The sequence below is a fragment of the Oncorhynchus mykiss genome, chromosome 12, assembly GCF_013265735.2.
Source record: "Oncorhynchus mykiss isolate Arlee chromosome 12, USDA_OmykA_1.1, whole genome shotgun sequence".
In the NCBI taxonomy this organism is placed as follows: domain Eukaryota; kingdom Metazoa; phylum Chordata; class Actinopteri; order Salmoniformes; family Salmonidae; genus Oncorhynchus; species Oncorhynchus mykiss.
The window spans coordinates 80,213,516-80,240,680 of NC_048576.1; the positions used below are offsets into that span (position 1 = coordinate 80,213,516).

Below are 27,165 nucleotides of genomic sequence, written 5' to 3' on the forward strand. Positions count from 1 at the left end.
CACTGCACCACATTCCACAGGGGCAGCATCACACTGTGTTTTCCTAAGGAAATAGATTCATCATAAGTCATCATACTAACTGCCACATCATACAAAACAGCCCTTTGTCAATTTGTCCAGCTGCCAACCTTTTCAACATTAATCAACCGACATGTTGAAGAAACTGTCCAGCAGAACATCAATCTCAACAGAACTTCACATCAAAGGTTAATGTAACGAATAATCCGTAAAGAGATTCTCTCCAAAGCAGTGAGTTAACATCCTTCTGACAGATACATTCTTATGAATCCTTTTCTTTTACTATTGTTTTAAATGGGTAAATCTTCCGGTGTAGTAGTACATTCTGCTCAGATTATTGGTCAACTGAACAGCGCTACGAGTGGCAGCCAGCCAGCAGGTGGCAGTCTTATCAGGAAAGCCAAGTGAGACTTGACTTGATACTGGACAGTCAACTTTCAGATGGTTTAGAGTCTCGCCACGGCACTCTGATTACACCCGAATAAGCAACCTCCTTTATAGAATACACTCTACTGCACACAGTCAAACAGAACAATAAAGGAATTGTCCTGGAACATAGCGCAGGGGAACAGCCAAGGTCGTTTTCCGTGTTGAATTACTGTATTTAAAAACAATTGTGAAACCACATGTTCAAATATACATCATTTGAACTAAATATTGTTGGAATTTCTAAATAGAGGGCTTTATGTTGCATAGATCTGTCATGGACATTATATAACTAGCTCAAACCATATGTACCAAGCATTTGCTCAATGTGAAGGACTGAGAATGTTTAATATCATCTGATTCTGGCTCGTTTTCTTTCCAGCACCCACAGTGAGACGTCTGTCTGACTAGCTTTGTTCATTCTGATAGACAGATACATTCAAAGGCTTTTGTAATTGTGACAGTAAAAGGTCCATTTTCCGATTCCTCTGAATGTCGACGACATTGAATAATATGCCGTCTAATCTGTGTTTCAGAGGTCTCATTAAACTATCCACAAGAGCCAGACAAAGGTCAGTAACTCACAAGACTGATATACTTGACATAATATGCCCCCCAAAATGTAATGGACTGCTTTCAAAATCTAGTAGTTGGCATATACAGTATAACAACTTACCTCAGGTTACCTCTGAGAAGCACTCAGGACACAAAATTATACATTTGTTTTCCCTTCAACAAATGAGACTTCTAGATAAATTGGTTCAGTCTCACATTCAGAGAGGTATTTGAAGGGAATAGCATATTGCTCTCAAAATATTTGTACAGTTAAATCTGTGAGTGAGTATATATCCTCATTTTGACACTGGTGCATAGCAATGTGGAGCTAAAACAAACTGCAACATGTGGAATCATCCCACGTAAGAACCATGGCACCAGACCTATTCAGACAGCTTTAATGGCAAGCTCTGTGAGAATCCACTCTGGGCTTAAATTCCTTCCAGTATTTGTGAGAGTGCTTAATAACTGTAGAATTAAACTAATTACAAACACAATGTTATGGCGACAGAGCAGATAGATGCCAGGCTTGAAACCCTGAGAATCTGCATCTATCTCTGATTAGAAAAACAAGCTTACGAACTATGGTCTTAGTGGGAGGATTAAGTTGGATGCAAAGAAGAAACAAAAAAGAAAGAAAGAAAGCATGATATTCAGGAGGTTTGATTTGTCTATAGCAGAAACTAACCATGAAACCCAAACAAAATGCTCATGTGCAGTGTGGTAAAGTGAACGTTATTTTTCCAGGAAAAGTGAAAGAGACAGAATTTCCGTTGCTATGGCTGCAGCCCTTAAACACGTCCAGTTCCCTGGTATGTGTGAATTCAAGGGCAAAGCTGTAATGAACAGTGGCTTTAATGACACTGCAAGATGTGCGCTTGCCACAGTGTGTATTACTACAGTTAACTGGGGCTGTAATGAGATAGTCTTTCAGGCATGAGTCTGAGAGGAGACAGACAAAGAGCAGGGTTCAATCATATCTAAGTGCATTAATCAGGGAGAGAGAGAGAGGAGAGAGTCACTACTGGTTATTACTGCTGCTGTAGCCACACCAGGTCAGCCCAGGTGGGGGAGAGGCTCTTTACTGCGTTCATCATTTCAGTCAATGAAATCAAAACAATACATCAAATCTATATATTGGGAGCCACGGGTTTAACATTCATAGGTTTGGACATTTTAGGGGAAAGACAAATACGGTTTCAACAATATGAACGTAATCTGTAGTTACAAACTCAGGTGAATTCTATATTTGACTAAGGACAGTTAGTTGTAAGTATGCTGTAAAGACAGAACAGGACAGTAATACTGTCTGAATGGTTGTCTGTCTGCTACCACCACTGTTTGTGGAACCAGAGGGTACGAGGCCTGCTGGTCTTTGATTCTGGGAACGCGTAAATCTATAGACCGAAACATTTCATTTGTGGTATTTATTTTGTTTATTGGTCCCTAAATGGCCCCATCCATCTCTGACCAAGACAGGGTTGGTTTTGATTAGGGAATTTGCTGTTAAGAAGTTTATAGAATAACAGATGGGTTTACTGATGGTTACTCAAAGGTGTTATTACCTATGCATTTAAGCAAACCACTACTCACGACTCATACCAACATGCCAAAATCAAAAATCAAAAATCAAAAATCAAAGTCCATTTAAAACTCCATCTATTGAAAGTGTATGCCACAGAGAAAAAAACACTACATTATGTTGTAGTATGAAGAATTTGTGAAGTGAAGAATTTATGTTGTTTCGACATGTTGCAGAATTTCTCCTTCAGAGACCGATTCTAACCACACAATTTATTCAATGTGGTAAATCTGCATTCTATTGATTACAGTGATAAATCATTATCTTAACTATAAATAGTTATATTTTTCTAAATGGAAATCAAGCAAAGAAATGTAGAAATACATTTTTAAAACACTCACATTAGTGTTTTTCAGGTCTCATCTTTTTTTCCACAAAAGGTATTTACTATTGTTTAAACCAAACAATCACCTATGTCAAAACTGCACTCCAAGCAAAGCACTTGACTTGTACAAATCATTCCAATCTGTATTTTCTGGATGGTTTGCACATTCTGTCACTTATTCATGTCATCTACTTCCTCAGTGCTCTAGTACTACTTCCTCAGTGCTCTAGTACTACTTCCTCAGTGCTCTAGTACTACTTCCTCAGTGCTCTAGTACTACTTCCTCAGTGCTCTAGTACTATTCTGCTCTATGTGGTCTGCAGGCAGCTGTAGTAAAGCAAAAACAGTAATCTCTTCTTCTACCAGAGGGGTATTGACATAATAGGAGGTATCAGGTCCCAGAGGAGTTTCATTAAATTGAATTTATAAGAACAGCCAGACTGATAAAACAGAAGAGGGGGTAATCAGTAATCACTCAAAATGTTTGCAATCAGATATTTGCCAAATTTATATTTTGGGGGTAAAACTTTTTTGAAAAGAGCAATGGAGAAAATGACTTGACATTTTCACAATAGTAGTGGTGGTAGTCCTCAACAACTCCTTAATGAAGAGAGCAGCCAATATAGCCTCTGTAGTTAGGCTACCAGAGCTGAGGAGAGCTTGCATGCCCCCTTTTGGCTCTTTGGGGAAGAATGGTCATCATCTAGATTCAGAGGAGGGTCACCAATCTGAGAGAGAATGCAGATGCTGCTTCTCCATATCCAAATGAAATGCTTCACCTACTTTATGCCGCTTTGTTTCAAGCTGCTTGGCTGACTGCAGGTCTGGACTCCTGATTACAGTGATAGACATGCAGGAATCTGGAGTTGGCTGCCAGAAACCACAGAAGGAAAGGAGAGGACCCTGAGTCTGCGGTCAGACGGTCGGGAGAGGTAAACAGGAGTAGCCCCTCCTTGGAATGCAAGGCCTGTGTTGGCCCAGAGACTAGGTTACGTATGGAGGAGGTGCCAGTCTCAGTCCACGGCAGCTCAACAGAAAACACAATTATTTTTAATGAATGCAAAGACACACCAAGGAAAACAAATACCTGACATTAAGCTAGCGCCAAAGCCTTAGCAATTTTGTGTAATGCAGCTTACACTGTGCATTACTCTTACGTGATTGAATCTGTACTTGCGCAGACAAGCAGTAAAGCTTAGTCATTTAAACTTAGAAATGCATTCATTGTAACCATACCATAAGACCAGCAATGGGTGTTAATTACGGTCTGTGTGTACCTCTCTCTTTTTGGCAGCAGCCTGCAGAACAACAGAAAGTTTAGCAGTTATTGTTACTCCTCTGAAAAGTTGAAAAATAGTCTGTATCATAGTCTGTTTTCTCAACATCATCATAGACACAAGCCTGCATTCTAATGACCAGAGAATTTAGGGACCATAACAGCAGGTAGAAAGTGAATGGGAAAGAAATCACCATCCAGTCACAGGCATTAGCCACGTGTCTGACCCAGTTCACAAAAATACATTTTATTTTTAACTCTTCTGTGTATTTTTGTAGCCTGTAAATGTATGCTCAAGTCAGGAAAAGGCTTCTCTATTTTGTTTTATTTTGTTTAAAAGGACCCGTATTTCACACCAACATTATTTTCTGCTCGTTGAATGAGGAGCTGTTTGCAGAAAGATTGATGGATGAAAATCAAACATTATCTTACAGAGCTGTAACGATCCAAAATCCATAAATACCCCTGAGTGCCCAACAGCAGCCTGCCATCCTGGTGATTTCTGAGTTCCGTAGCAGGAGAGCCCTGAGACAATATTGTGTCTCTCCGTGTTTGCGAAGAGACCATTCATTACCTCAGTAGCAGGCTAAACGTTGGCCCTGAGGAACAGACTAGACTCTCCCAGAACCGGAATGGCTCCCGCCAAATGAGCTATCATACAGAGATACATTATTTACCATCCTAGACAAGCATGTTTTTAAAACAGAAAGAGTCAAACATCAAGTGTTTTGACTGCAAGCTTTCTCAACTCAACTAAACCATCCTCTGTGGTAATAAGAACATTAACACAGCCATTATAAAAGTATTGTCAAACAGTTGGATTCCTGGCCTGGTATCCTGATATACGGCTTGCTACGGTTCAACATTTCTCCAAAATAAAAGGGGGCACAAACTGAGCACACATAGCAATACAGACAGAGGAATAAGCTATAACTCAACCAGTTTGCATGCCAGTTGTTGAGAGATTCAAATACAATACTGCTATACATCTTTTTTTAACCATAAAACTAATGGAGTTAAACAATCCCTCCTAAAAATTCTCATTTTGCAGGGCTGAGTTATCTCCAACATCATTAATACATGCGTATGCAGCCTATTGCTGGACATTAGTTATACTATTGGTTATTCAAAATGCTCTTACTTCTGGAAATCATTCCGTTTGGACTGTATTAATAAGTCAAATATGTGATTGGCACAAGCACCCAGCAGTTCTCAAAGATGATGTTGAACTGAACCAGTGCGACAGGGTTGATTGATATTCATAATGTAAAGGAAATGCTTTTCATTTACTAGGCAAGTCAGTTAAAAACAAATTCTTATTTACAATGACAGTCTAGGTTAACTGACTTGTTCAGGGGCAGAACGACAGATTTTTAACTTGTCAGCTCGGGGATTTGGTCTAGCAACCTTTCGGTTACTGGCCCAACGCTCTAACCACTAGGCTACCTATGCTTAAGAAAATAAGTGTATAACCTTAAGATTGGGCCTTTTTGAATAGAGGTAAAGCAAGGCAACTGTGCTCAGCTAGAACCACATGTGAGTCTGCATGTATAATTGAGTTGAACTACAGTTCATTTGCACAACACTGTATAAAATCATATAAAAGCCTATTCAGGATCAAGGATTCCGATTCCCAGAGCACACTGATATCTATAACTGTAATCTATTAAAAATCACCAAAAAGGAGGTTGAAAAAATACATTTCCAAGCACAGCCATTATTGTATTACTTCTGGCAGACAGCAAGGCACCTGGGAAATCTGAGCTGACATTTAGGAGAAGCAGGAGTCCAGGACAAAAAGTACATCACTTTCTAAAGCTAATTAGCCCTGTATATTACCAATCAAAAGAACCCCCCTCTAAAATACAATGGCTAGCCAAGAAATATATTTGTCTTCCATTTGTGAAAGACTGGCAATGGAAAGAACCCTTTTGAGAACTGAATATTATTCACTCAAGAAATTCCCGTGGATAAAATGGTGCATAAAAATAGAAATGTAAGGCTCTGATTTTTATCGTTACTCCCATAATTCAGTCCAACCAAAATAGAACGGATGCATAGAAAATCATACAAAAACTCTTCCAAGATTCCAACGTCATCAACCTACTACTATCTCGTAAACGGATTCAGCTCTCTCTGCTATGACAATTCTCGACTCGTCACTTACATTGCCAGAACTGAAGTGTGCCTTTGATTACTCTATTAAAATAACTAATGCAAGCCTATGCTTTGTGGCCCATAGATGGAATTTGAATTCAGTAATGTAATTAAAACTGTAAAGTATTCATGAATCAAATTGAGATATTAATTGGATACACAAATGTGTTCCTTGTACTTCCTGGTAGTCTCAGGGCTGAAAGAAGTCATGAGACAAAATTGAGACCGGACCTTCACTGCAGATTATGTTCATTCAATGTTCTACTATTCACTCCACAGACCACTAGGTGGAAGAGAAGAACAAAGTAAATGGTCAATCTCCGGCACAGTGAAATCAGTGAGCTCTAGGCCCTACTTCACTTTCCATTGATGATTAAACAATACCCACTGGGCATAGACATCAATTCAACATCTATTCCATGTTGGCTCAATCTAATTGAATTGAAATGACGTGGAAAGAACGTTGATTCAACCAGTGTGTGCCCAGTGGGTAGTGATACCATGATTGCACTTTTCTCTAACTCCTTAATAGCAAATAGCCTCCACAGACCACTAGGTGGAATAATCAATATGAAAGGCTATAGATGGCATGTTGTGTGCACTGTAGCCTACTGTACATGCGCGTGGTTGAACACCTGACAAAGGGACAACAAAACATTCCGATTTGAATAACTGGCTATATGCCAATGACTAGAAAGTTACCTGGACAGTGCTTGGAAATGTAATGGCAAAGACAAAGCTCTTCTCTTTGGGGTTGATGGGAGGGCTTTCACACAAGATATCCTAGGCCTAGAGCAATGACAAGAGTGAGGTGGTGATCTCATAGGAAGCCAGCACCATTTTCACTCAGGAAACATCTAGAACAATGCCCAGTTCGCTAACAGGTCAGCAGAAGTGAAACGTCAGAGAGAGGGACACAGTGAGGATGGGAGGGGAACACTCTCTGGTCTCACTCTCCACCAGTGGACTGGCAATAAACAGGAGTATAGTGACCAATAGCGGTGTGGGTAAAATCACTGGGGAAGCCAAGCCAGAAAAAAAACTACAGTATGTGTTGTGATAATTGCGTTGTTTATTCTATAACCTGTTTGTTCATATGCCTTGCAAACGTGATACACTACATGACCAGAAGTATGTAGACAACTGCTCGTCAAACATCTCATTTCAAAATCATGGGCATTAATAAGGATTTGGTCCCCCCTTTGCTGCTATAACAGCCTCCACTCTTCTGGGAAGGCTTTCCACTAGATGTTGGAACATTGCTGCATGGACTTGCTTCCATTCAGCCACAAGAGCATTTTTGAGGTCGGGCACTGATGTTGGGCGATTAGGCCTGGCTCACAGTCAGTATTCCAATTCATCCCAAAGGTGTTCGGTGGGGTTGAGGTCAGGGCTCTGTGCAGGCCAGTCAAGTTCTTCCATACCGATCTCGACAAACCATTTCTGTATGGACCTCACTTTGTGCACAGGGGCCATTGTCATGATGAAACAGGAAAGCACCTTCCCCAAACTGTTACCACAAAGTTGGATGCACAGAATCGTCTAGAATATAATTGTATGCTGTAGAGTTAATATTTCCCTTCATTGGAACTAAGGGGCCTAGCCCGAACCATGAAAAACAGCCCCAGACCATTATTCCTCCTCCACTAAACTTTACAGTTGGCACTACAACGTTGTGAGAAGGTAATGTCTAGTCATGACCAATAATTACAAATCCATTACGTTGGGGTTGGTCGTGGTTACGCAACGTGTTTGCAGTTCATGTTGCACATTTCATTTTAGACTGGGGTGACATTTTGTTCTATGGTTATCTATAACTCTGCTGTGTGATTAATTATTGACGCTTTGTCAAAGTTACAGGCGCTCTGCCTTGGAAGCCAGAACCTTCAGTATTTTGGGACCTTTAGTTATTTATGTTTTACCTTTATCTAACTAGGCAAGTCAAACAAATTCTTATTTTCAATGACGGGACGGCCTAGGAACAGTGGGTAAACTGCCTTGTTAAAAGGCAGAACGACAGATTTTACCTCGTCAGCTCGGGGGATTCGATCTTGCAGCCTTTCGGTTACTAGTCCACTTTCTCACAACCTACAGTAGGCCTATGAGAATAACATCGTTTACTTACAACTAAGCTCCTATACCACCTATGTAGCCAGACAAATTATATCGGACTCACCATATTCATCACCATCACGGTTCATGAGGTTCGATTTTTCCGGTCTCGCGGATTCTATGCTGTCGACGAATTTTAAGATACAACTTGCAAAGTAGGCATAGACTGCTAAACGTAGGCTAGGCTCTACCTTTTTCAGATATCAAGAAATACCCTGTCAATTTATCTTCAATATAACTCGTTTTTACAAAACACATCAGTGCTTCCGGTGAGAGAATTGAATTATCAGATACAATGTATCAAATTTGAAAGGTCAAGTAAAGTATATCAACTTCATCACGCAACATCAGGGCCGCGCGGCGTGAACCTATCATTTTTACCGCAAGGGGGAGCGCGAACCACAGGAACAGTTCATTTCGTTGGTCAACGCCAAAAGGTGGAAAATACACTTTTTTAAAAATTGTGTTCGATTAAGGTGATAGTCCTGTTTTGAAAAGCGTCTACAGGTTTCAGTCAAATAATACACGATGCAGTGCTTCATCTCAGCCGTCATTTTATTGATATGTATTAGATAGTAATACACACTTATCACCTCCACAGAACTGGAGACCTAACTGCAACCACATAAGGATAAAGAGGTATAGGTCTAGCTCTCGAAGATTCAACATATGAATAATTAACTTCAACTATTTCATTATCGTGTTTTTGTCAATTTCAAGTATAACAAAAAAATCAGTGCAGGGAACTTTTAATGATAGGACAATATCTTTTTTATTTTTTATGTACATTCAAAATGTCCATTAGGGAAATACATATAATTACAGCACTGCATTTCTTCCTATAGACATTAAGGTTTGAAAGTTGATCTGATTTCAGTGCTTAATCACAAGTGCAAAAATGCATATCATTCATTGACTGAACATTCATACATGAAAAAATGTAGGATTTAAAAAAACAACATATATTTGACCATAACAAACAGGAAAATAAAAGGAAAAGCCATTGTAGTCAAAGAAACAGTACTCGTTAAAACAGGGGGTAGATCACTACAGATCTCATCCAAGCCCTTACTGTGGGCATGCCCAAAATACAACATTTACATAGGAGTAGGAATTCAGTACCAGATAACTTCAATTGAAATTTATTTTTTATACAACTAATAACTAAAATACAGTACATGCCCCAGTCAGTACCACATCCAGCTGCAGATTACACCAACACCACTTTCACCTATTGACTTCGTAATAAGTCTCAAACCATACCCAAAACACACACAATGGCCCTCAGACACCGTGAGTGTAGACTATATTGAACGATGGGTTGAAAAATACAATCCTTGTGGCTTTGATGCGACTTCCCACAAAGGGCGTTCATTTCTTGTTCTTCTGGCAGTAGTTTGAGTAATTGCCACAGGCCTTCTGCATGTCTGTAAGGAAGGCAGGCACTCCGCTCTGTTGAAACACAGGGAAACACAGCTGCCTTTGTCAATGAACTTCATGGATAGACTAGCAGAGTAGACACACCCAAATGGGGCAACCATTGGCATCCTAACACAAAACATCTGCTTGAGATTAACAGCGTGAATAAAGCCTTCCAATTGAGATAACAGGGCATGCTTTGGGGCATTCATAACTGGCAAGTACATATAAATGAGTAAACAAACCGTTTTCTTAATTCTATAGTACTCCTTTATTATTACTCTAGGAATATGTCAACCATCCCACCAACAGAAAAAGATGAGCTGCTACACTCTTAGAAAAAAGGGTTCCAAAGGGGTTCTTCGGCTGTCCCCATAGAAGAACCATTTCTGGTTCCAGATAGGACACATTTTGGTTCCATGTAGAACCCTCTGTGTACAGGGTTCTACCTGGAACCAAAAGGGTTCTACCGGGAATCAAATAGGGTTTTTCAAAGGGTTCTGCTATTGAAACAGCCAAAGAACCCTATTAGGTTTTTAGATAGCACTCAGGTCTGAACTCACCTTGGCTGCCCAGTTCACAAGCCAGGTTGGAATATTACCACCAGGGTTATCAAAGTAATTCATGAAGACTGAAAGAAAATAATGCAAATGTAAATGTCTGTCAATAAAAAGCAAGTGACTTCACAGACAGATCCACAACAGATTCAAGTTCAAAACTGAACAGTTTCCCCTATAGACATTTAAATTGGTACTACAGGGATGAGTTCTGATTGGATCCGATGTACTCTAGAGTGAGCAGTACCTTTAGTGCCACAGGCACCATCACTCTCCATGGCCACAGTCTGCTTGTAGTCATTCACTCGCTGCACCCCACTCTTCTCTGGTAACGGGGACAGTGGGGAGCTCTTAGCCAGGACCACCCAGATCTTCCTGCTGTCCACGTCAACGTCCCTCCGCTCCCTGACGTACACGTACTGAGGTTTACACTGTTAAAGAAGCCTGGTAGAGATAATATGGTCTAATGTGGTCCACACCCCGTGACTGGATCAGTTACTCCTTGAGAAAATATACTGTCCCGTGTTGTCACCTAAAAAACAATACATTTCTCAACTTACTCTTAATACTATAAACCATACTTGTTTTCACTTCACCATGTCGGCCCCATTGTAAATGTGAAAAGGAGGAGAGAGAGGAAAGCAAGATTGAGACATTGTGGGTGGGTGAATACATAGAACAGGATTATGTGATATTGTATATGGAGTATGTATTTTGTTTTTTTTTAAGTAAAAAAAAAAAAATCACAGGCCTATTTTTCTTTTACTGAGAAACATGATGACCTGATATCTACACGTATTATTTATTTGGACATTTTACTTCATTAAGGATACGTCTCTGTTTGACAGAGGAAAAGGGTATTTCACCTCCCAGTAGATTGCTGAATGACCATCATAGTCCTTCTCATGCAGCTCTGCAAAAAACAAAAAGGCACACACACAAAATAAAGCAGTGCTTACATCATGAAACATCAGTCATCTATTATACTATAGGTATTATACTATAATGTCATACTATTCATTACATGATTAAATCATACATCTTCTAGAACACTGGCTGCACTTAGGGGGAAAAAAGGTTATATCTAGAACCAAAAGGGGTTCTTCAAATAACCCCCTTTGATACTAGGTAGAACCCTTTTGGGTTCCATGTAGAACCCCTTCCATATAGGGTTCTACATGGAACCCCAAAAAGTTCTACCTGGGACCAAAAAGGGTTCTCATATGGGGACAACCGCAGAACCCTTTTGGCACATCAAGATACAATCACATGTGCAAGCAAAGACACCAACAGCACTTTCAGAATACAGCATCTATCCAATCTATTGAAATGGCAATTTTATTCAACAAAAAAAAGCTTGACGGCAGTCAGGAGCTGAAGCCAAGGATGTGTTTCCAATAAAAAGCCCACTCCACCCTCTCACGCAACAAGTCTCTGGGAGAGGCAAATCTGTTACTTCAGTTAGTTATCATTTCCAGGATATCCATAACCCTGTTGTCTCTTCTTGAAAAAGGACAACAGTCCAGTATTTGGAAATCCCAAAACAAGTTATGGCCAATGATTTAGGCCTACCTTGTTAAGATGGAACCTGTTGGTAATTTCTCAGTGGGTCGACAAAACAAAAAACTACATTTTCAAGATACAAGCCCTTGAAAGAACATCTTCAAGTTCCCTTGTTTGCTCACACAGTCTAGGCTTATTTAAACATTTGATTAAGCACATTAATACACAACATTAGCCCATGGCTACACCAGAGTGCTAAGTACCCAACTACAACATCAATAGCTACAGTCTATGGCTAAATTCAGGTGGACAGACATGTTACCTGTTGGATACTTTGGGGAGGCAAGAGAGAACAAAAGATGAGAAAAGTTATTAACTGCCAAATAGGCCCTGTGCTCTTGTTGTGATCCTCATGAAAACTGAGATAAAAGGGATTCTTGGTTATGATTGGTTTGATTGGGATAGAAAACAGGAGTGAATGGAAAAGGACAATGGAAAGGTGATGGTTTCAACTATTTTGTGGAGCTCATATTTTAGATAATTAAGTAAGAGTTAAAGGGGCTATACATATGAACAATAACACATGCATAAGTAAGCACCATATAAAACAAGCATTAATATGCAATACCATGTCATCAATACTCAACCAAACTGACAGAATTGAGTTGCTTATGAATGTGTTATGAGTCTTATAAATGGCCCTTATTAGGTGTTGAGTGCGACAAGAGGTTTGAATGGAAGAAAGTCGATCTAGGGAGAGTTTGTGTAACTCTTTACCTTTGACATATCCATCCCATTGTTTCCGATAGGGCAAGTCCATGTAGACATCAGCACACAGTTCTGGAGTGCAGGTGGCAAGCACTCCAAATACTTTGTACTCATAAAGTCCAGTTTCCTGTGAACAGCATATGAAAGAAGTTCTCTCTTCCAAATATATACCACACCTACAATGTAACTAATCCCATACCACAGGGATCTGATTATTGCCAGTTGGAGAAACATGCAACCCTCAAAAATGTGCTGGATTTGCACAGGATATTATTTCTCCAGAAACTTGAGCTGGGGATAGAGTTAGGCAGGGGGTTTAATAAAAAACAAACATGCATTCTGTGAAAAGGTACTGTCTGAGCATGCGTAAAGTTCTAGACTACAATTTGGCACACCATACCCAACAGACGCAGCACAAAAAGCAATATTTGGCATATTTCTGAGGGTGCCATTCATCCCACTATCTCTAGCCTACAACACCATCATTCAATTTGCTGACGACACAAGAACGGTAGGCCTGATCACCGACAACGATGAGACAGCCTATAGGGAGGAGGTCAGAGACCTGGCAGTGTGATGACAGGATAACAACCTCTCCCTTAACGTGATCAAGACAAAGGAGATGATTGTGGACTACAGGAAAAGGAGGGCCGAGCACACCCCCATTCTTATCGACGGGGCTGTATTAGAGCAGGTTGAGAGCTTCAAGTTCCTTGGTGTCCACATCACCAACGAACTGTCATGGTCCAAACACACCAAGACAGTCGTGAAGAGGGCATGACAACACCTACTCCCCCTCAGAAGACTGAAAATATTTGGCATGGGTCCTCAGATCCTCAAAAAGTCCTACAGCTGCACCATTGAGAGCACTGGTTGCATCACCGCCTGGCAACTGCTCAACCTCCGAGTGCAAGACACTACAGAGGGTAGTGCGTCACTGAGGCCAAGCTTCCTGACATCCAGGACCTCTATACCGCCAGGCGGTATCAGAGGAAGGCCCTCAAAATTGCCAAAGACTCCAGCCACCTTATTAATAGACTGTCTCTCTGCTACCGCACAGCAAGCGGTCAAAAAGTCTAGGTCCAAAGGGGTTCTTAACAGCTTCTACCCCCAAGCCATAAGACTCCCGAACAGCTAACCAAATGGCTACCCAGACTATTTGCACTGACCCCCTCACCCCCACATTTTTACGCTGCTGCTACTCTCTGTTTATTATCTATGTACAGTCACTTTACCTCTACCTACATGTACATATTACCTCAATTACCTTGACTAACCTGTGCCCCTGCACGTTGACTTTGTACCGGTACCCCCTGTGTACAGCCTCGTTACTGTGATTGTTGCTCATTAATTATTTGTTATTTTCTTAATTAGTATTTCTTCATTGTTGGTTAAGGGCTTGTAGGTAAGCATTTCACCCTAAGGTGAACCTACACCTGTTGTATTCGGCACGTGACAAATAACATTTGATGATTTGATTTGTATTTTTCTTTTAAACCTAGCATAAAAATGAATCATTGTACCTGTGTGGGCAAATATAGTCAAAATGTTTGCCTTGGGGTAAGTTGAGAAAATTAAAGTGTTTTCTTTCCAGGCATAATGCAAGGCATTATCGCTGGGATATGAGGTAACAGGGCCTGGCCTATGTTGAAAAAAAAAATGGTAAAGTGTTAAGCCTTGTTAAAATATGCTTCAATTACTGAAATACAAAAAAAGCGATTGTAATTGTGTTGAATTGCGGAGGTAATTGTGCCAAAATGCCACTTTTTTTGGACAAGCTACAGTATGCTTTCAAAACTAATGTTTACATTAATTCTGAATGGCTCAACTTACCCCACTCTCCCCTAGCCTACTCAATCATCAATATGACGTTTAAAACACTTTAGTTGATAGCGACTTCCGCATTTTGACAGTGGGCCTGTTGCTCGAGTCTAACGCAGGCTACTCACAAAATCTTCTATGCTATTTCATGTAAATGTCTTTTTCGACGTGAAAATAATACAACGTATGAAACGTGAAAATAGTCTACGTGCGAGCACATCCAACAGATTGATGCCAGTGCGTCATTCAATCACGCCAATCGGCATAATCACAATGAATAAACTATTGCTTCGCCAGCTAACGACGCTAACCGCCGATAAGCTAACACAGCAGTTTTCACTTTCTATTCCTGTCTCAAAACATTAACTTAAATGTACCTTGTCATACAGCCGGTAGATTTTGACACCCATAGTCTCTGTGAAAAACTCCCATCCCCCCTCCAACTGAGGTTTATCTAATTCCTTCCATGCCTCCAGAAATTCCGCATCTGTAAAGTGCAGCGACATGTTTTTAAACTGTGCTCTGACATTTGATCATGTGATCTAGGACTCCGTTGTGCGCTTCAGACGCCGTGCGTGCGCTGAAGTGCGTCAGTCGTTCCAGTGATATATTTAGAATCACTATCTATTTATTTTCGTGATTGAAATTGTATTTTGTATTTAAACTGTGTGTGTGTGTGTGTGTGTGTGTGTGTGGTTGATAACTATCTGCACTGTAATGTTTTTGGAATGCTCCTTTGTCTATCCCACCTCCAAATTGAAGTGCCATCCAAGGAAAAATATAATTTGGAAGCACTGACCATCTCCAATTACAATAGAGAGGAAACATAATCTGTAATGCTTTGTGTCCTGCTGGTGCCCTGTCTCAGTTGCTTGTTGATGATTATTCTGCGGTTAACCACTCCCATTCCATTCAGAAATCCCAAAACTGTAGTCTATTTCAAATATAGGATAAACTACATCTGGTGGTTTTAATAAAATATATCAATGCCTTTAGGAACTTCCAGAGGTAGAACCCTGGATCTGTGGTTTAGCATCCTTGGCACTCTTCAGGCGATTTCAGCATTTACATATGCCACTGATTGAAGGTAGGCCCAAATGATAATCACTCTAAAATATGTCACTCCATAAGTGCCTCTGAGGGATAGTTTAGAGATATGTCATATTACTCAAATCAGTTTTCCAGCCGGACAGTATATGGTCCAGCTAAGGGTTGTGGAAGAGCCATGATTTCCCATTGCCACTGTCTCTTTTTGGGAAGGGATTTACTGCAGGAAGGAAGAGACAAGACAACACCCCGTATCACATTACTATGTATCAGATCTGTCTTGGGGAACACTTGTGTTACAAGCAGTAGATATATCCCATCCACAGGCCCTGGTGGCTGCCATTGGATCACAGGCATAGCATGGGTGTGTGACAGCATGAATTTCCAGACACATAGGTCCTATGAACCATGGTCCCAGTTTGATAGACCATATGTCAATCATCTTAGAGAGTCCCTTGTTTTAATTAAAAATAACCAAACATGAAGATATGTGCATGGATATTATTGTAGGCTCAAGTGTGTGTGTTTGTATGTTGTATGTGTTTGTATGTTTGTGTGTGTGTATATTTGTTTGTCATGATGTGATAATATTGTAATATGTCAACTGCTATAACTCATCTTCGTATTAGCCAACATCTGCTTCAAAGGCCTAATGCGCAGTTCTAGGCTATATAAATGTGTCTGGACATCCCAACAGCTGTGCTTCATGTTGGCCCTGCCTTAGTCAAAAGAGGTTAAAAGGTCCCCCCTCCTCTGAAGCCAAGATAATAATAAAAACCTGTGGCCCGCTTTTGGTTCACCCCACCCCCATAGCCACCGATATTCTACAAACGTGCTTGCAATGCAAGAAGATGGCAGTCAAACAGTCGTTTTCTTACACAGGAGGAAACGCACCGGGGACATCCGATGAATGGGAGTCAAATTCCAACACAGCGTTTACGGTGCGAGCTGTAGACTGGCTGAGCGAAGTAGAGAGTGAAACTGTGTTCTAGACCTACATATTGAATCTGGTTTATAATTGAATGTACACAAAGACGGAGGGGAGTCCCACTTGTGTCTGCTTTTGAAAGTATACGGAGTTACTGGAATACAAAAGCGTATTACAGTCCATGTTTTATTCATCGATGGGCAAAACCACATTTTAAACGGTGTGGGCATGGAAAATGCGTGCAAGGTAAGTTTAAACACTTCGTTAGACACTTATCGAACATGCTGATTTTTTTTCTTCATCACACAATATTCACTGTGTGTTTATCGGAAGTTGGTCCACGCGTAAAACTCGATCTCTCCAACTCAAACACTTTCCCGCATACATGATATGTTCCCTTTTATGTAATCATTACAACAACTTGAAATAACGTGTTTATATATGGTAGGTAGACTATGCATGTGGCACAGCTAAGGCTACAATATTTTCCATTGCTAACTTTCTAGACACATTGAAATTCAATTCAAACATAACACCCCTTACAGCAAAACCGCATGATTTTACATGTGTAAAATCACATAATTTCACATTAAATTGTACTTGTGAAATCATGTGAAAAGTAGTTTTTGTAACATTTCACATATGTAGTTTCATGTTATCTATCACATGTTGCTTTACTTGTTGTCGCATGTTATCACATTAACTTCACATACTATCACGTGATCACATGAAAACATGTGTTTTTGGAACACTTCACATGTTCACATGTGAAATGAATGTATTTTTTCTATCAGGGACCTCATCAACAAAGGTTACTATAATAAAGGACTAGGCCTATTACAATAAATAGGCTATAAGTTAAATATATTCCATATAGAATATCAATTGCAAAAGGTCTACAATTTTGCACTAGGCCTATTAGAGTAATACATTTCTAAGATGTTATGACATGGACTAATGTTTTATAACAAGCATCTTGAATTACATTTTTTATTATATTTTCTAAGTTTGCGGACATGGAGAAAGAATGACTGCTTGTGAAATTGCTGATGATTTTGAGGCTGCTCGGATTACACAGAGTAGTTTGTAATGCCATCTCCCACGCTCTCTAGGGAATGTGACAGCTTGTGCAAGGTTGAGTGGTTCTGCGTCATTCAGCCAATTTCTGACTTTGTTGGGCCAGAGGCTAGCATTGTGCAAGGAGGTTGCCTGGGGTTACTAAGTGCCAAATGAAGGCTCATGTCTTAAGCTGTCAACAATTCCGAATGAGGCCATGTGCATGCACATAATAGCTACTTAAATTATTGTTTAGGCCTATTTTATTATGTCCAGTGAGGCTACAATTGGGCAACATGTTGAGGAACATATGGATTTTGACACTCCCTTCAGTATGACATAACAAATTATATATTTCTTCACATAGATTGGGACACGCTGACAGAACAACCTCAGGATATAAAAAGTGAAGACCCATCTGTGGTTAAAGTGAGGATCCATCTGTGGTTGGAAAGAAGCACAACTTTGATGCTGGATCCTGCGATGCCAGAGGAACCCAGTAAAGACCCAATGACAGTGACAGCAGCCCCAGAAAGAGCTGTCATGGAGAAGGCCAACATCAATGACCACACTCCGACTGTGACTATAGTAGCTATCCCTTTGGTCACTGAAATCCAACTGAACGCGGCCACAGGTGGTGCAGAACTCTCCTGCTATCGTTGCACAGTGCCGTTTGGCGTGGTCATTCTCATTGCCGGTATCGTGGTCACTTCTGTGGCCTACAGCTTCAACTCACATGGGTCCACCATCTCCTACTTTGGGCTGGTGCTACTATCTGTTGGACTGGTGCTATTGGCGCTAAGTGCGGTATGCTGGAAGATGAGACTTGAGAGAAAGAAGGAGAGGCGGAGGGAAAGCCAAACTGCACTGGTTGCAAACCAGAGGAGCATCTTTGCATGAAGGAAAAGACTGATCATCAGGAGAAAAATAAGTCTGTGATATGTTTGGGTGCGAGGCGAAACAGAGGTAGTGGTTAATTTGAAAGCGGAGTGGAGACAGCTGTATCCAGATGTTTTCATGACTGACCAACGTCTATGTGGTGGGTCGTTGCCCTGCAAAGCTTTGACCTCAGACTATCTCTAGGCTAAGCAAGTCAAAACGTCTTAGCTTTCATGAAGTTGTTGGGTTTTTAATCTGTCAAACAGACTGGTCACATCTGGGAAGCTGGGCAGACAGCCAAACTGAATGTATCAAAATTAAGACAAATTACCACTGTACAAAGCAATGGAGAGGATGTTTCCCATTAATCTACTGTTGCATCTGGTGTCTTAGATTTACTGGGAGGGATAGTGGTCTGAAAGGAGGGGGACATGGGAAAATCCAGAACAATGAATCATGCTTCATTTACCATGTTTTAGGCATAACATCTCTCATAAAGTCTGATTGTTCCTTTTCATTTCACACAGAATTATGTTAAAATACCTGACATGGGAATATGGTACTTACAGTGAGGGGGAAAAGTATTTGATCCCCTGCTGATTTTGTATGTTTGCCCACCGACAAAGAAATGATCAGTCTATAATTTTAATGGTAGGTTTATTTGAACTGTGAGAGACAGAATAACAACAACAAAATCTAGAAAAACGCATGTCAAAAATGTTATAAATTGATTAGCATTTTAATGAGGGAAATAAGTATTTGACCCCTCTGCTAAACATGACTTAGTACTTGGTGGCAAAACCCTTGTTGGCAATCATAGAGGTCAGATGTTTCTTGTAGTTGGCCACCAGGTTTGCACACATCTCAGGAGGGATTTTGTCCCACTCCTCTTTGCAGATCTTCTCCAAGTCATTAAGGTTTTGAGGCTAATGTTTGGCAACTCGAACCTTCAGCTCCCTCCACAGATTTTCGATGGGATTAAGGTCTGGAGACTGGCTAGGCCACTCCAGGACCTTAATGTGCTTCTTCTTGAGCCACTCCTTTGTTGCCTTAGCCATGTGTTTTGGGTCATTGTCATGCTGGAATACCCATCCACGATACATTTCCAATGCCCTGGCTGAGAGAAGGAGGTTCTCACCCAAGATTTGACGGTACATGACCCCATCCATCGTCCCTTTGATGCGGTGAAGTTGTCCTGTCCCCTTAGCAGAAAAACACCCCCAAAGCTTCTTGGTGACTATGGTCCCAGCTGCCTTGAGATCATTGACAAGATCCTCCCGTCTAGTTCTGGGCTGATTCCTCACCGTTATCATGATCATTGCAACTCCACGAGGTGAGATCTTGCATGGAGCCCCAGGCCGAGGGAGATTGACAGTTCTTTTGTTTCTTCCATTTGCGAATAATTGCACCAATTTTTGTCACCTTCTCACCAAGCTGCTTGGCGATGGTCTTGTAGCCCATTCCAGCCTTGTGTAGGTCTACAATCTTGTCCCTGACACCCTTGGAGAGCTCTTTGGTCTTGGCCATCCATGGTGGAGAGTTTGGAATCTGATTGATTGATTGCTTTTGTGGACAGGTGTCTTTTATACAGGTAACAAACTGAGATTAGGAGCACTCCCTTTAAGAGTGTGCTCCTAATCTCAGCTCGTTACCAGTATAAAAGACACCTGGGAGCCAGAAATCTTTCTGATTGAGAGGGGGTCAAATACTTATTTCCCTCATTAAAATGCAAATCAATTAATAACATTTTTGACATGCGTTTTTCTGGATTTGTTTTTTTTGTAATTCTGTCTCTCATGGTTCAAATAAACCCACCATTAAAATTATAGATGGATCATTTCTTTGTCAGTGGGGAAACGTACAAAATTAGCAGGGGATTAAATACTTTTCCCCCTGACTGTACATGTTAATTAATATGTAATGATATATATTGGAATTATGGGGACACAAAAACGTGTTGTTTTTGTTTGATGTTTATTATCGTATTCTCTGAAACAAGTCGAGCTCAGAGATAAAGTCAATTAGATGTCACACAGTAATTATTGATAGTAACTATGATGTACTTATTATGTTATAGGTAGTATTGCATTATGAGGGAATATGATTATTGACTAAATGTAACTTACATCGAATTAACCTTTATTAAGTATTCTCTGTAAGCACTTTGTTCCACACCATGACTAACATGGTGTTCTATGTAACTATGACAACAAGATTCTTTGGAAATACTAGCATCTTGCCACAGTCTTGTTGTCACTACAGTACTTGCCAATGTCAGTAAATGTATTTCATATGTTGAGCGATATGAAATGTTCTAGTGTTTTATTTCACTTTAATATAATCATTTTTATGTATGACTTCTCTGTTAACAGTACATCAATTGTTAATAGGTTATAGTGAGGTTTAATAAACTCTCATCCATATTTAAACATTTCATTTGTGTCCGTTTTCATGATCCAAAGGTTCACTATGTATGTATTCTGAAGAGAACAGCTGATATATAGGGGAGAAGTCGAAGTGTTCCATGAGACAGTCTGGCTCATATCAGCTATTAGCTTGACATATCAAATTAAATGATCTTTCTGTTTAACACAACCACACATGGTCTATTTCAGCTTTGGGGGTTTTTAATGACTGAAATGACATAATAGAATGTCTCTCACTTAATGTATTTGTCAAAGAAGAACAAGTAGGGCATAACTGCTAAAAGCAGATAAGTGGTGTGACTTGAACATTCAATAGTGAATTGAAGGAAGTGTGTCTTTCTCTCCTGACGTACACCACTAAGTCCAACTCCTTATCCTGGGGTTCCATTGTGTATTCAACCTTATGCACTTGTTCTGTCCTTTGTTGATTGTTTAAACTGCTTTGAGGGCAGGTTTGCCTAGGATTACATTTCATTAATCTGCAGTGAATGAAATGTGTTCGTGATAAGGATAATAAATATTGTTTATGTATTATATAAATAAGTTACAGTATTAATATCTACTTAATATGTTTTCTAATATTACAATGTATTAACTATTTGTTGTTGTTTTGTACCTCTGTCGGGATCAAATTATGTAGCTGCCAAAGGTGACATCACTGTACGCTTTGACAGCTGAGAAATCACTTCCACCGTTTCTTCCACTATATAGTAAAGTCCAAATAATCTGCATAACAGTGCTCAGTTGGCCAACAGAATCAATACTCCATTCTACCTTCCAATACATACATTCCCAAAGGTAAAAGGAAGTTGAACTCTCCTGTTTGACTTGGTTTAAAATAGCACAGATGCGGAGGTATATTTATAGGCAGCATTTGCGTTGCTATGTGTCCCTGTGACACCAGACACTACAACTAAATGGTTTGCTTGCGTCAGAGGAGCACCTACAACACACTTTGTCACTTTTGAGGGCGAACCTTACCCCACGCATAGGGAAGCTCCCATATAGGGGGAGAATGGAGTCAACCTGACTCTGAGACCAAATGTTAATCACTTAGTAAGATGTGTCCCTTTCCGCATGACAGGTTACCAGCAGCTAGGGCTAAGAAGCAGTGAAGTTGGAAAAAAAGGGTGACCTGATATGGGATTTAACAGGTGCTCTCCACATCCGTACCCTCTTTCTGAATTTGGTATACGTCACTTTTTTTTTGTTCCAGGGACTGCCAAGCAGATAATTATGTTTATGAATAAGACAAAAGTGAGATTGGATCAAATTCTTTGAATTGAATCGAAGAAGCCCATAATGGCTAGCTGTTACAAGCCAGAATGGGATGAGCACAATTAAAAGTAATGAGGCTAACATTACAGGGATCCTTTTCAGTCAGTTACCTCCAATCAAATACTTGATGAAACAGAGAAGCATGACTTAACCATAAACAGCTTGAAATAATCAAAATATGTGGTACCAGAGGAGCAAAGGGCTTATTTGTTACAGCTTCTATTTCAAATGACGTCCAATCAATGACCTTGGTTGACCTGGATTATGAGGTCAATGTTTTAGAAATATTTTTTTCATCGTTGCTTGTGAGCTCACCCTGTTATCATTAGGCTGTTAGGGCTGTTGGTGTAAAGGAAGACAAATTCTCACATTTTGTGTCTGCACACAAATAAGACTGCCCATGTTCTTGTACAGTCCAGCCCAAATGGAAAAACAGCTAACCATATCCTAATAATTGTGGATTGTTCACTTGAAAACAGTGTTACAATTATTCACTTCAAGAGATACGTTGCTGTTATGAATATTAGAACTGGGTTTCTGATCAATGTGAAACTGTCATTTGAAGTATTCTGTGGTCAGAGCTTCTCATATGTCCAAACCATTGTAAATTCATTTTGATGTGACTTTTAAGTTGCTCTACGGGGGCTGGTGGGTTAAAGAGATGGAGAGTGACTGTTTAGTTGCTCTACAAGGGCTGGTGGGTTAAAAAGCTGGGGAGTGACTGTTTAGTTGCTCTACAAGGGCTGGTGGGTTAAAGAGATGGAGAGTGACTGTTTAGTTGCTCTACAAGGGCTGGTGGGTTAAAAAGCTGGGGAGTGACTGTTTAGTTGCTCTACAAGGGCTGGTGGGTTAAAAAGCTGGGGAGTGACTGTTTAGTTGCTCTACAAGGGTCTGTTGGTTAAAGAGCTGGAGAGTGACTGTTTAGTTGCTCTACAAGGGCTGGTGGGTTAAATAGATGGAGAGTGACTGTTTAATTGCTCTACAAGGGTCTGTTGGTTAAAGAGCTAGAGAGTGACTGTTTAGTTGCTCTACAAGGGCCGGAGGGTTAAAGAGCTGGAGAGTGCGTCAGCCACCTTTCCCCTGGCGGATTGGCCCATGTCACTACTTCCTCTGTAAACTCACCCCACCTGACACTCAGTGACCATGGGCACAGGCCAGCTGATGCAGGAAACAATAGGCAGCTAGCCTGCTTATCAGACACAACCCTCCCATTTCTTGAACGTGAGCAGTTCTTTGATAGTTGTGTCAGTGGATACAACAAAAGTGGAACCTTGGCAATCAGGAGAGAGTTTTGATTAGATTGTTGCAGCAGTCGCTTGTAAGAATGCTTGCCTTCCCAAATGTTCACTGTCAGAAATATTTGCTCACTTGGAGTTTCAAACTTTTAAGCTTGTGCCTCTGCTGAATTTCAACATTGGCCCATGTTTTTGATAACTGAAAGAGCAACCACTGAAACACTGCTAAATTCCATGTATTGGTTCAGCCCTTCAAAAAAATTCCAATCTATATTTCAAGCACCTCATCAAGCAATGTTTTCTTCCTGCTCCCTTTGAAAGGTACTAAGTGCACACCCTCCAAGATAAATAAATGGCTTATCAAAAAGTATTTCAAGGCAATAGCTAACCACAATTTTGGTGGTAGTTCCCTTAAACAAATTATTATTGTGATAGCTGGTAGAGGATATGTCACAATCTTTTTAATGAGTGGACCAAGATGCAGCGTGGTATGGTTCCATCCTCTTGATTAGGTAGTGAAACTCAAAGAAAACAAGAAGACACAAAACGAAACATGACGCTCAGGTAGTGCTCGCAGACAACTATACATAGACAAGATCCCACAAAACACAAAGGGGAAATGGCTGCCTAAATATGATCCCCAATCAGAGACTAAAAATAAACAGCTGCCTCTGATTGGGAACCATACCAGGCTAACATAGAAATATAAATCACCTAGATTACCCACCCTAGTCACACCCCGACCTAACCAACATAGAGAATAAAAAGCTTTCTATGGTCAGGGCGTGACAGGATAAACATAATAATAACTTTTTATTGGAAGAAATCCAGACTACATCCATTATCATAGAAGCACATTTTACCTTAAAAGGAACAGAAAAGCCACTATGGCATTCACAACAGTTATCTTCACTGGCACTGCCCAAGACTGTCTTTTCTTTCATGCTGTGCCAACAGCTCTCAAAGAGGTGTCTGAAGTGCTGCCTGCCCCGCTGCCTCTGGGGTCCTAACCCATGGCATGTCCTCATTCCCATGCACACTGGAGGTAAAGCCCTTCCTGAAAAACTCAACAACTCTGAGGGATAGAGGATGCTCTGGATCGCCATTAAATCTCAGTTCAACCCAAAATTTCCCACTGTTGTTTAAAAAAAACTACTTAAGCACTGCTTTTCAAAGCCTTTTTAAAACTGTAAAGTTCTTCACCCTCTTGTATCTGGCAGTTTAACTTGAGTTTTGAATCTTGATTCAACTTGACATGAACAACTCTCAGCAGAGTAAAATAAGTCTGAACAGCAAACAACGCAAGATCAATAGACACTGTGACGTTATTGAGTCTGGAGATTGTGTAGAACCTTGGAAGGGTGGTGGGTCAGGGTCTCTAGAAACAATTATTTTTGTTTTGTATTATTTCCCTAAATTCTTATTCAGACTACAGGGCTCTCTTCAGCCATAACAAAAGGCCATCTTGACTGATACAATCTTGACGATTGAAGCAGCTGCAGCTCCCCCAATGCCCAACAACGACCAACTGTTGAACGAGCACATTCATCTTCTAATCGATTGTGCTGTGTAGTATTTTACCTCTTGTCTCCTTGTAGCCAGCCACCCTTCTGTCTCTCTCCCCACAGACTTCCTAATTAAACCAAGGAGTGTACTGCTAACAGTGTTTTCCCCTTGTTTCTCTTTCCTCATCAAGACCTCTCTCAAACATAGTGAGCCTCAACCAGCTGCCTGCTGGAAAAGGGTGAAAATGATTCCCATCATGCAACAAAGACGGAAGGACGTCAAAACGGCACAAAGGGAAACCACAAAAGTGACATCCTATCGTGACTGTATTGTTGATTCCGTCAAGCATGAAGATACATTTAATCCATTTGTCTGAAAAGAGGAATGAGAACAGACATGGTCAGAGTTTGGTTTCACTGTGATACATAATACGGGATAGTTGGCCGAATTCCTGTTGAACCATGGTGTATGTTGTATCTTGTGATTTACAATGCATTGCAAAAAGCTTAGAGAGATAAGTAGTATGAACAAGGCAGTGACGGATATGTTATTCATGGTCAATATGTTGGCTCAATGTTGATCTTGAAAGAAGTTCTCACCCTGAAACAATCTAATCCTCGTACCCTTGTTGGAACAACAGAGGAACAATCACTCCTGTCATGGTGTAAAAGACCAACAGGGCTGTTTCATGTCAATCTCTGACACCAACAGGAAAAAAGCGACTTCCACAGTGTTTACCAACTCTGCCTCAGGAAATCTGTTTGTAATCTGCAAGTTCTCCTTTGAAACCAGGGATTGGGAAACAGCTGTAATTGAAGAGTTATCTATTAATCAGTGTTTATTTTTTGCACTTCCACCTTAATTAGTGTGTGTGTGTGTGTGTGTGTGTGTGTGTGTGTGTGTGTGTGTGTGTGTGTGTGTGTGTGTGTGTGTGCGCACACGTGCGTGTGTGCATGCATGTATGCAAATGCTCATTACAGAAGTATTTGAGAAAAATACACACTGCAGATTAAAACTGCACCCCCTCATTGATCAAATAATAGACCATATGCCAAAGTACATGTGCTGCAAAAGGATATATATTTTTATATCACAAAACAGTGGATAAAAACTCAATGATTAATATGTCTCCTGTGTCTAGAATATCAGTTTACTGTAAAGAAACATTGTGGACAGTGAGTTAATGCTGGAAGACCTCAAGTGCAATTGGTTAGACTGCAATAATACATGCAAGGTGTTCACTCTTTCCAGTACCATATTCTTGTATGTGTGCCAAGAAACATCTTGGCAAGCATGGCCAGTCTTTTTCCCCTAAGTAAATTAACTAAATAATTGGAATGGTTCAGAGAGGAAATGACAAGGTGTGTCTGACACAGCTGCAGAGGTCATTTAACAAACACAATGATGTCATGGGAAGTAGCTTCTTCACAGCACTTGGTTTCCTTTCATCTGAACAGCTGAGCTACTTTGTAAAAGGTTGGGTTTTCCTCTATAGGCGTTCAAAAACTCCATTGCATAGATCTTTTTGAATGGTAAGTAGAAACTTCTACTTCTGCTGTTGGTTAGGTTACCACCTTGATATTCCTCAACAGATAAACTAACACAGTTATGCTATAAATGTATTGATCTTTGGGGGGAAATGAAAAAATGACGAGGGAATAATCTAAACGCTTCATCCTTGAATGCATTAATGGAGACCAAGACAGAAATATATATTTATTTACCTTCTTCTGCCCTTATGTGACATGAAGTGAAAGCCCAGAGGCTCTCCTATTTGCCACGCTCTGTCAGGTAACTTTCACACCCAGAAGCTATGGCCCCATAAACCAGCTTGGGAGCCTAGGACTTCGTCAGACCTGGTCACACAGAGCACAACAAGGGAATGTGGCCCAGCTGAGAGTAGTGGGACCCCAGCTCCAAGCACCACCTAATCTTGAACAAGTGTGAATAGGTTACTGTGGGAATCAGTGGGGGAGAGTTTAATGTGGTCTCGGGGTGTAAATCGGCATGCTTTTAATCAGCTCTGGACGTTCTTCTGAGCGCTGCCTAGGGAAGAAAACAGCAGCATTTCTGATGACGTATGCAGGACAATGGAGAGGGGACACAGTCAGGGCATCTGTTTTGTAGTGCCCCAATGACTTATTACTGTGGCCAATGGGACCCACGTATAAATCTGAGCTCCTCTGGAGCTGCAAGGCGAAAGAGTCTCTTTGATGCTAAGTGAGATTTAAATGCATTTAAATGCATTAGATGGAGACAGAAAAACCTTCGACAGCTCTCTGTCCTCCTGA

At 40.5% G+C, this 27,165-nt stretch overlaps 1 protein-coding gene across 2 annotated transcripts; it reads right to left on the bottom strand.

Moving 5' to 3' along the window:
• Positions 1-8,987: 8,987 nt before the first annotated feature.
• ppct (Phosphatidylcholine transfer protein) lies at positions 8,988-15,076 on the bottom strand. Of its 2 annotated transcripts, NM_001165243.1 has the most exon segments (7): positions 8,992-9,187; positions 9,253-9,903; positions 10,434-10,501; positions 10,675-10,846; positions 11,261-11,340; positions 12,708-12,825; positions 14,897-15,036. In NM_001165243.1, coding segments are annotated over 6 exon segments (648 nt in total). In that variant the 5' UTR covers positions 15,026-15,036; the 3' UTR covers positions 8,992-9,187; positions 9,253-9,822.
• Between the last annotated feature and the right edge of the window lie 12,089 nt (positions 15,077-27,165).